This window comes from Asparagus officinalis, chromosome 4 (assembly GCF_001876935.1).
Source record: "Asparagus officinalis chromosome 4, Aspof.V1, whole genome shotgun sequence".
NCBI lineage: Eukaryota > Viridiplantae > Streptophyta > Magnoliopsida > Asparagales > Asparagaceae > Asparagus > Asparagus officinalis.
In genome coordinates, this window is record NC_033797.1 from 68,036,452 (window position 1) to 68,048,149 (window position 11,698).

General features: G+C 39.6%; 1 protein-coding gene across 1 annotated transcript in view; it reads left to right on the forward strand.

Moving 5' to 3' along the window:
- Window positions 4,111-11,698, forward strand: part of LOC109838869 (type II inositol polyphosphate 5-phosphatase 15-like) — a 27,291-nt gene continuing 19,703 nt past the window's right edge. The window contains 5 exon segments of the mRNA XM_020407297.1: window positions 4,111-4,119; window positions 8,530-8,906; window positions 8,908-9,389; window positions 10,175-10,427; window positions 10,560-11,367. Of these exon segments, the coding sequence (XP_020262886.1) occupies window positions 4,111-4,119; window positions 8,530-8,906; window positions 8,908-9,389; window positions 10,175-10,427; window positions 10,560-11,367 (1,929 nt within the window).

Below are 11,698 nucleotides of genomic sequence, written 5' to 3' on the forward strand. Positions count from 1 at the left end.
AGCTTCCAGACGATGCGTTCAAGCTTCCAGACACTGCGTTTGAATGCAGAATTCACGTTAGAACACGGGCCTGCGTTTGACTCGTTCAAACACGAGTTGAACGGTTCCAGAAACCGTTTTCTCCCTATGATCTGAGGGATTTTCGCCCCCACTTAGGAGCGGATTAAGGGGGCAGTTACATCCCATTAGCCCCACAAAGGAGCAAATTAAGGGGGCGGTTACACCCCTTAATCCCTTATAAATAACTAAGAAATCAGCTTAGTTCAGATCCTGGACCTGAAGCTCGGATCCTGCTCCTTGGCAGCAAAGAAGAAATCATTGGCTTGTCTAACCAATTACGGTTAAGATCAATCAACTCGTACAAAGTTTCCAACTTGCCACGCAAGTTCTCCACAACGTCAAATCGTGAGGAGAAGACATCGTTCCAGTGAATCAAGACGTTCAGATCGTCAACGGAAAGCAAACTCGACGCGAGCATTCGAGGGAGGCACTCCATCGCCACCGTGAAGAACCCAGAATTAAACAAAGGGGAGAATCCAGATCAATTCTCTTCTTTTTTGTAATCAGGAAATCCAATTATAATTGAGATTAAAGGAATACAGATCAATTTTCCTTCATTTCTTTTTACTTCAAATTTTCCACAAACAATTTTGGTCGTTTGTGAATTGCACTCGTATTTTGTTTGGTTCTTCTCTCATCGTTCGTCGACTCGTTTGGTTCGCGAGCACGCTTCCACACAGCGCGCAACACAATATATACTTGATTCTCCAAATCCCCACAAATTTCGGTATAAAGGTTTTCTTTTAGACTGTTATTAAATCATTGAACAGGTATATAAATGCTTATATTATCTCTAACCTAGTTACACCACTATTTCAAAGATTAGCTTAAATGAATTACAAATTTCCTGCTTCTCTATAGAATTTCCTCTTCCACTCTGACCATTGACTTATCCTCCAAGAAGTTACTTGCTAACACGAGAGGGGACATAAATCAATAGCTTAGTTGTTCTTTTATTGGACGAGGAATCATTGCAGACGGCATTAATGGTAAGGTTATTAATATATAATATTTACGAACATAATTTAAGCAACTATTGATGTTAGTAGAATGACAGGAGATCGTTTAGAAAGACAGCCATTGGTTGTAGGTCACATATTGGTAGTTGGAAACTATACCAAACCCCTTTGAATTATTGAAGGAGAATTTTTTAAATCAACCATTATGAGAATTTAATTAGCAAAATTGACATTCTCCCTTAAAAATAAGCAAAATCGACCATTTTTAGTCCTCGCGGGCAGAAAACGGTCGATTTTTCTGAAGGGTTTTTTTTTAATTATACGAGACTACTAGTTCCGTATAATTAGGACATGCTAATCCATCATTTGCTAAATTTTAAAATCCGTTCTCTCACGACGAGCGGTCGATTTTGCTAAGTTTTTTTTTCTAATTAGGTCGATTTTGCTTATTAAATTTTCGAAATGGTTGATTTCCAAAAATTTGTCCATTATTGAATTAGGAAGTGGAAGGTCATCTCTTGATCACTCTCTCCTATTTGAAAAATGTATCATTTTCATCAAAAGCCAGCCTATATATTGGAGATTAAGCAGGACCCCCTTTGGCCTGTCAGCTAGCAAAATGTTTTTAGAGACGATTACAACAGTAGAGTCATCCCAATTTTTAAGGTGGGCCTGCATCGAATTTAATCATATCTCCTTGTAAAAAAAAGTTAATAGAACAGGAAAAGAAGACAAGAGAGCTGCTCAGACGTGGTGAGCGAAAGCAAAGAATATGCAGAGGGAAGATTAAAAAGATAAGATAGACATAATGTCTTCCATCAGAAAAATCCAACGTGCAGCACACCAGGATGCCAAGTACCTTTTTTAATTTCAGACACGAAACCATCCCGACTTAATTTCGAATTCTCAAAATCTCTTTTATTTTTTTTCCGGTTTGCACCAAAAACATTTTGGGGTTTTGCTAACCATTGCGCTAAAAGCAACGGGTAAAGAGGAGAGAGGTAGAGAGGGTGCGGGTGAAGAGAGAGAATGAGCGTCAAACATATGTCACTGCTCACCCTTTCTTCTTTCAATCTCTCTCTTTCTTATCCAATGGACCATCTCCAATGGCAAGGCAAATATTGCCTTTCTCTCTCCTTCCACCTCACTTTATTCTCCCTCCACATCACTTGCCTTTTCCAATTGCCTTTCAACTCCACAACAACTAGTTTTTCAAAAGTTTTTCACTTTATCTTTCCTCCACATCACTCAACCATCTTCTGACACGCGGGGCCCTTGGTGAAATTTAACCGGTAAGCAAATTTTGCCTTTTCTCCCCCTACTTTTCATTTGCCTATCCACTTGCTTAGCCATTGCACCAAATAATTGTCCCAATTGTTAGCCATTGCACTTGGTTTAGCAATGGTTAGCAAAACCCGCTTAAAACTCTTCCGAATATATTAGCCTCGTAGCTTGACTATGCTGTAGAATATGATGCACAAGTTCAAGGAAACACTAAGAAAAATGTCGAACTTTTTACTCCGCAAATTTTCTAAGATAATAAGGACGGCGCAAGAAAATATGACTTTTGTACCCTCCATTACTTTAATAACTACTTACCAAATTTATCTGCGGTCCTCATCTCTTCATTAATTATAATCCTACTGTCTCTTCCTAAATGATGTATTTAGACTTTAGGAGTTTAGGGCCCTTCACTTCTTCAAATCAACAACGTTAATAAATTATGAGAGTCCAGGGCATCATCCACAAACAGGCGATGTGAAGTTAGGCGGAAGGCATGAGGATATCGAATAATAAAAAGGCTGTTCGTACGATTCTCGTCACGATTGAGCTGGGGGCGAATGCGTCGGTCGATGATCGATGGAATCCCCTTGCGTTTAAAAAAAATAAACGATCCTGTTCGATGAAAACATTATTAAGTCAGCTGATCGATCAAAAGCTTGTTTAATGATCGAGAATTTTGCAGGCCCTTCGGTGCTTAATGTTAGGAATTTTAATGCCTAAATCCCTAATTGCAACAGAAACGCAGAATAGAAAAGTACACCAAGATTTAACGAGGTTCGGCAACTGCCTACGTCCTCGGGAGCCACACAGATAATTTCTTATTAATTAAACAAACGCCTAAACCCCTAATGGCAACAGAAACGCAGAATAGAAAAGTACACCAAGATTTAACGAGGTTCGGCAACTGCCTACGTCCTCGGGAGCCACACAGATAATTTCTTATTAATTAAACAAGAAATTACAATTTAGGAGCGTATCTCAAAACTGAGATTTCTCAGATAAACACTGTAGCTACAGTGTTAATAATCAAAGGGTATGAACCCTTTCAATTCTCACTTGAGAATAAATGAATAACCCACAATAAAAAAACCCTTCTTTAATTTTCTCTCTCTCTCTTCTTAAATCCCCTCAACTACTGTTGAAGATTGGGATTAAATTAAATCCCCTCTCTCTCTCTCAAAATCGCGTTGAGAGCTGGAGAAAAATCGCCTCTGCGATTTTAGGGCAGCCGCCGCCACCAGAGAAGGAGAAATCGGAGGAGAGGGGGAAGTTCTTCAGCTGCTAAACCCTAGGGCATGGGGTCTCTTTTATAGGCGGAGGTGGAGGGCTGGCGACAGCCTGTCGCCAGCGACTGCTTCGACGCCAAATTCGAGGCCGAACGCAGAGGTGGGAGCGCTCGAACGCAAAGGACGCCATCGCCAAACGCAGGGTTGCGTTCGAACGCAGAGTTGGGTGGGGGCGCTCGCACGTGGGGCTCGAGCTCGAACGCAGAGCTCGGGGGGGCGCTGCCGAAGATAGCCTGGACCTCACCTGTGGCTTCGCCTCGTCGACATCGAGCTCGTCGGAGCTCCTCGCCGGTGCAGAGGTTGGTATCCACCCCCAAATTAACACTTAATTAACACCGAAAGCGACCAAGCACCACGCAAATCGACCCCACCGAAATAAATAAAATGAAAATAATTGTTTTACATGATGCGCGAGCCTCCGTCCGCTCCCCACACCTACCCACGCCTCCACTCATCCACCTAACAGAAAATAGTTGCGCGCATGACCGCGTTCAGTTACAACCAATTGTCGCTTGTTTCTGATGGCGCCTGTATGTCCTAAAGTTCTTATATTCGCAACCTTTGGTTACGCAATTGCTATCATGTTAACGCTCTTGTTGTTAAACCTATTCGAATTCTATTTTGAATCTATAATAATTCCATTTAAGAATAGATTGAAAGACATTTAATAGCGAGTTCAATAAATATTAAAGGTGAAACACGCTGTTAATTAGCATGTTAATATTGAGGAAGAAGAAAATTTTGATTTAAACCCATTCCCACTTTTTATTTTAAAAACCGACCGACTCCCTTTTTATTTACAGGGATCGACCCACTTCTCGGTCACGTCAGCAACGTGGCCGCGAAGCGGGTCGATTTTTTTTTAATCTCGTCGCTAAATAGTCGGGGGTTGCCAACCCCGATTATTTTTACAGTAGCAAAATTAGTCGGGATTGCCAACCCCGACTATTTAGCGACGAGATTAAAAAAAAATCGACCGGCTTCACGACCACGTTGCTGACATGACCGAGAAGTGGGTCGATCCCTGGAAATAAAAAGAGAGTCGGTCGGTTTTTAAAAAAAAGTTAGATTGGGTTTAAAACAAAAATTTCTTCAATTGAGGAAATATAAGGTATTTAGTAGATAATAAACAGCTATAGTACGGTATAAAAGTAGTTACCCATCCCCGATTAAATAATAAAAGTTGAACAGTTTTTCAGATCATGCTAGGGCCATATTGAGCCCATTTTGTGCTAAAAGTATATATGTTTTGTTTTATGTTAGACTAAATAGCATTTAGGTGGCGTTTGGTTGTTTGCAACTGAGTTGCAATGCAAGTGTCACTTGCATGCAACTGAGACGTTGCAACTCTTCTTACATGCAACTACAGTTGTAATTGTTTGGTTTAAAATTTAAATTTTGCAACTTATAGTTGCAGCTGTTTGATTATGCTTATAACTTAACATATGCAACTCATAAAATATTTTTCAAAAATAATTTTTTTAAAAATAATATATTTTAAAAAAATAATATATTTTAAAAAAATAATATATTTTAAAAAAATAATATATTTTTAAAAAATAATATATTTTTTAAAAGTAATATATTTTAAAAAAATAATTTATTTTAAAAAAATAATTTTTTAAAAAAAATAATTTTTTTAAAAAAATAATTTTTTAAAAAATATATTGTTCAAGAAAATATATTCTTTTTAATATCATAATATATTGTTAAGAAAATTATATATTATTTTAAATAATATTGATTCAAAAAAATTAGTATTTTTTAAATATATATTTTAAAAAAAAATAGATTATTTAGCAAGAATAATATTGTTTTAATATATGTTATTAAATATATATTTATCTTTAAAAATATATTATTTTAAAAAATATTTTATTTTACGAAAAGATTATATCTATTTTAAAAATATATTAAATTTAGAAAAATTAATATATTTAAAAAATATATATTTTAGAAAATTATATATTATTTTTAAAAAAATATATTTTTAAAAATATATATTATTTTTAAAATATATTATTTAGAGAAATTATATTATTAAATATTATTATTCAAAAAATATATTATTTCAAAAATATATTATTAAAAAATATATTATGTTAGAAATAATAGTAATTCCTGGAAAATTTATTCACAAAAATGTATATTATTTTAGAAAAAAATATATTATCCAAAAAATATATTATTTAAAAAAATTATATTTTTAAAAAATATTTTTTTTAAAAATATATTATTTTAAAAATATGTTATTTTTAAAAATAATATATTATTTTAAAGAAAATATATTACTTTAAAAACTAACATACTATTTTGAAGAAATTATTATAATAATAATTATTTTAAAAGATTAATGTTGTTTTTAAAAAAAAAACGTTTTTGAAGAAATTATTATAATTAGAATTATTTAAAAGATTATTTTAAACCTTTAATGAATTTATTTTTGAAATATTAAATAATGATTTTGATTTTAATAAATTTAGGTCAGTTGCAACTAAGTTGCAACTATGACTTGCGATCATTTTTGACGTAATTCATATGTTGTAACTAAGGGTTGTTTTGCAACTGTGGTTGCAACTGCAACTGTGAGTTGCAGCAAAACAAACACATGCAACTGGTCAAATTGGACCTAGTTGCATGCAACTGGAGTTGCAACTACTCCAGTTGTAGCCTACCAAACAGCCCCTTAAATACCTTATAGTTGCACTGGCTTTGTACTCATACACTACCTTTTGTTTTACAGTATTTGTGTTATAGCCGATTTAGTGATGGAACATAATATCTAATCAATGGCAGATAAATGTCTCACATTATGCATAATCAAGTCAGCATCTTAAGATAATCAGAGGTCCAACTCGATCGACTCGACACGGCAACATCTTGCAAGGACGATTCCAAAGACGTCACATACTGACGACTAGAAAGACATCAGTTGACGACCCAAAATGCATTATGTGTCGTCCCCAAGTTAAGCCGACAGCTTAATCACTCCATTCGGCCGACTAATCAGTCGACATCATGCGAGGGCGATTCAAAAGGTGATACTTCTCGACCATCCAATGAGGAGAAAGACGACGAAACGCCTCGAACGTTGAGCCCCCTCCCATGCACTAGTGACCAATCACCTCACAATAAATGCCATTAAATGCATTATGCACGCATCATTCTTGTACCCCACTAGTATTTATGTCATATTAGACCACATCGGCACCGTACCACACACCCATCACTTCACATAAAATACCGAAGTGACCTATTCCCCACTCGTCGGCCAACACTAGTAAAGCTGGGGCTAACGTGGCCGCCATCCCATACTCGGCCGAAGTTATCATTCTACCATCCTCCCACTATTATAAATAAGGTACTATTTTTAATAACGGGGTAAGATTTTCGCTACTACTATCCGTGCTTAAGAACTACTACAGTCCATTTTACTTCTTCGCTCAAGCAACTCACTGACTTGATCGTCGGAGGAACAACCGGGGAGCCCAACCCCACCCTCTTACGATCTGCTACTTAGGGAAGAACAACTTACTCAAGAACTAGACATTCGGAGAGTTAGAGGACCTTCGTCAACTTAATCACTCCCCTCATTTGACTGTTTGATTTCATATTTTAACAATTTGTATATCTTAAAGTTCTTCATGTTTAAATTCAGCACTTTAGTACTATTTATTACGTAAATTTGGTAAGTTATTATCCAAATAGTCTTGTATGTCACTCACGTGTTGATTAATTTTAAGTATCAATGAGAATATTCAGTTGATATTTATCATATCTGCATATTTTAGAATATTAACGTGCTAATTTTAAACAATTTATAAAGTATTTAAGTGATATTTAGCCTTTATCTTGTACAGATGGTGTTTCCCTCTCAAAAGTTTTTCGTTTCTTCCTATTCATCTAATCGACTTAACAACATCAAATTGAGTAAATATGTGCCAAAAATTATGAGCTAACTCATACTTTATTCTTCCTAAAAGGCTCTATCTAATCTAGCCTTTCATGAAAAATTAAAAAAAAATATAACTACCTTGTCCAATAATCAATGTTAATCATACACTTGAACGTGCACATTTACCAAGCGTATGCAAAACTGTATTATGCCAAAATAATAATAATAATTTTTATTTTCCACGTTGCGGAATAATTAAAGTAGAGAAGAATAGCAGACATCCTCTTTTCCGCTCTCATCATTTGAGCAGGGCAGCGAGAAGGAAGAAAGAGGACGCCTGCCGTCCGTTACCAGTCCGCTCGCGCGTGGATATCGCTCTCAGTAGCCCTTGCCCTTTCCTCCAAACTCATCCCGATATCCCGTCGTGTCTCCTCCAAAGAAAAGAAAGAAAAAGAAAGAAAAAAATCCACCCAAATCGAAAAAACCGCAAGGCTTCCGATGGATTCGACGAAGATGGCGACGCCCGATCCCTCGCCTCCCGCCATACTTCAGCAGCCCCCATCCGGCCGAGACGCCGCCTCTCTCCTCCCCCCGCCAAAAACCGATCAGCCTCAGACTCCGCCTCTACCGCGCTCGTCGACAGCTAGCCGCCGGCAGCCGATCCCTCCTCCTACCCTAACTACAGGCTCACCAAACGCCCCTCCCCCACGTTGATCACCACCACCATCGCTAAACCTCCTCCGCAGGAGATCAGATTCCCCCAGCCCTCTCCCTGCCTCATCGCCACCGTCGTCGTCGCGACCGCCGTGCCCGCACCTCCAGCTCGTCTTCTTTTCTCCTGCCGATGGCGCGCTCGGATACCTTGACCGCGCGATGTCCAGTTCGGCGGGGCCCCGGAACCCTACCGGAGTTCCACCGGCCACCGGCGAGGCCGCGGAACTTTAAAGTCCCCGTTCGCCGCCGCTTATGCACCCGACGCCCACCCGGCGCTCGACGCCTGGCGCATCCTCTCCGCTGAACTCAATTTTGGGCCTTCCTTCTTGAGGACGATCGCGTGACGAGCACGGCAGATTGGACGGGTAGACGCCGCCTCTCTCCTCCCCGCCGCCAAAAACACAGCCTCGACTCCTCCTCCCCGCTCGTCGACAGCCCTCGCGCGGCAGCCGATCCCTCTCCTACCCTAACTACAGCTACCAAACGCCCTCCCCCACTTATCACCACCACCACTCGTCCTCCTCCGAGGAGATCAGATTCCCCCACCCTCTCCCTCCTCATCGCCACCTCGTCGCCGCCGCCGTCCCCGCAACCCCAGCTCGTCTCTTTTCTCCTCCGATGGCGCGCCGATGACCTTGGACGCGCGCGATGTCCGAGTTCGGCGGGCCCCGGAACCCTACCGGAGTTCACCGGCACCGGCGGAGGCGCGGAACTTTAAAGTCCCGTTCGCGCCGCTATGCACCCGACGCCCACCGGCGCTTCGAGCTCGCGGCCATCCTCTCCGCGAGACTCAATTGGCTCCTTCTTGAGGACATCGCAGTGACGGTGAGCAGCGGCAGATTTGGGCGGGGGTGGAGTCGGGGCTGAGGGTCTGGAACTTGTCGGAGGTGTTTGATTCTTGGGATGGGGGTGTTGGAGTGAAGAGAGGGGATGAGGAGAGCGCGCCGTTTGTGGAGAGCGGGAAGACCAGCCCGACGCTGTGTCTGGTGGTGGACGAGGCGACGGGGGTTGTGTGGAGCGGGCATAAGGATGGGAAGATACGGTCGTGGAAGATTGATAAGGATGCGGCGAAGAATGGGGGTGATGGTGGTCTTGTTGAGGGTGATGATGGTGAAAGTTACCATTTTAAGGAAGGGCTCGCTTGGCAGGCTCATCGGAACCCGGTGCTCTGCATGGCCATCAGTCCTTATGGTACATTTTCTTTTCATATCTTGAAAAAAATTTGAAGATTTATATGGCTTTCGTCAAAGTTAAGATACCATAGTTGCCAAACACTTTATATGTGAGTGGGACACTCTGTATTAGTTCTTGTGGTACATTTTCTCACCTTTGTGCTGTAGAAATTTATTCTTTTTTCATATCTTGATGACCACATTTGGAGATTTCTGTGCCTTGATTGCCAACGTTAAGATATCAATTAATACGTGAAGTTGATACCTTAATTATCAAACACTCTATATGTGAGAGAGACCGTACTCTTATTCAGGAAGGAAAACTGCCTTGATGAATGGAGAAGTTATGGAGTACGATTGATGACAATTATAAGACAATATTAGGTTTTTGTTACCGTTGTGAAACTTGTTAGAAATGTAGCAAATGCTCGGATACTGATATTTCAACAATGTGGTGGCAATATTTGTGCAAGTTTTTGAGAAATGAATAAATGTAGCATAATGGGTTGCCATGTCGTAGAAGGAAAACTTCTATATTGTACGTAAAAGTAAAATTGAGACGGTTTATTTTAAATTGATCAGTCACACACACACACATATGGAGATTTTATAAAAAGTAGTTCTTGAGAGAATACTAGCTATGCATCTCAATGTATATTAAATATTAGCAAGAAGTTGGCGATAAACATGTATTTGCATCAAATTTTGTTCTAAACCTGTTTCAGGTTTAGTGTACTCTTTAAAGTTCAGATAGGTACTTCTAACCCTTAGCTCCCTGTTTGTTTTACCATTGGTTATCTTCAGGTGATATCTGGTCAGGCTCTGAAGGTGGAGGAATCAAGATATGGCCTTGGGAATCCATTGACAAGTCCCTATCTCTATCACTTGAAGAGAGACATATGGCTGCCTTATTAGTTGAGAGATCATATATTGACCTTAGGAGCAACTGCACTGTCAATGGTGTTTGTGCCTTACCTCCTTCAGATATAAGACATTTGTTATCTGATACTGCTAGATCCAAAATGTGGAGTGCTTCTAGCCTATCATTTGCTCTTTGGTATGTGTTTCATCGTGCTCTTTTGTCTGTTTATTTTTAAGATAAAAGTTGCCTCGTAGGAGGGATTAATCATACCATCTTCTATACATTATCTTGGTTTAAATCTGTGATTTTGCTTCTCATGTCACATAGGGATGCTCGTAAAAGGGAGCTGCTCAAAGTGTTTGGCATAGATGGACAGGTTGATACCCGGCTAATGGAAGCATCAACAAATCAGGATCCTCGTGTAGATGATGAAATCAAAGAAAAGTTTGTTTCATCAAAAAGGAAGGAAAAATCTCAAGTTAGCTTTCTCCAACGCTCCCGGAATGCCTTGCTGGGTGCTGCTGATGCTGTTCGAAGAGTTGCAGCAAAGGGAACATTTGGAGAAGATAATCGGAGGATTGAAGCATTAGGAATAGCTAAGGATGGAACGGTTTGGTCTGGATGCAGTAATGGCACTCTGATTCAGTGGGATGGGAATGGGACTCGATTAAATGAGATTCAACACCATGCACATGCAGTTAAGACCATTTGTACCTTTGGGACACGCTTGTGGGTCGGTTATGTAAGTGGGACTATTCATGTGATGGATCTTGAAGGCAATTTGCTTGGTAGTTGGGTTGCACATAGTAGTCCATTAATAAAGATGGCTGTTGGAGGTTCATATATATTTACACTGGCTAATCATGGTGGTATTCGTGGATGGAACCTAGCATCACCAGGGCCCATTGATAATATTTTGCTATCGGAACTGACAAATAAAGAGCTATCATACACAAAACAGGAGAATCTGAAAATCTTGTGTGGTACTTGGAATGTTGGCCAAGCAAGAGCATCACATGATTCTCTTATATCATGGATAGGTACCCCGGCAACAGAGGTTGGATTGGTGGTTGTTGGGCTCCAGGAGGTGGAAATGGGTGCTGGTTTTCTTGCAATGGCTGCAGCAAAAGAAACTGTGAGATATTTTTTCACTGTCTTTAATTTACAAATTTGTAATGCTTTTTGTAGTAACGTAAGTCTTGCCCTCTCCAGAAAATTTAGCATAATTTAATACAAATATAGCTCTCAATTATAGGTCTTATTCATGCTCTCATCTTTTCCGGTTTATGAATCCCACTTTGTGATTGTTCTTACAGGGTGAGTCCAAATTTGTCCTTCAAATGTTCACTGTACCTTTTGCTGAGCCCCATCAATCTACTATTTTAACATCTATAGTATGAAAAGGAAGAAACTTCTTACCTTCCAGACACAATTCGTTTTCAATCTTATCTAGTTTAGCTTTAGTA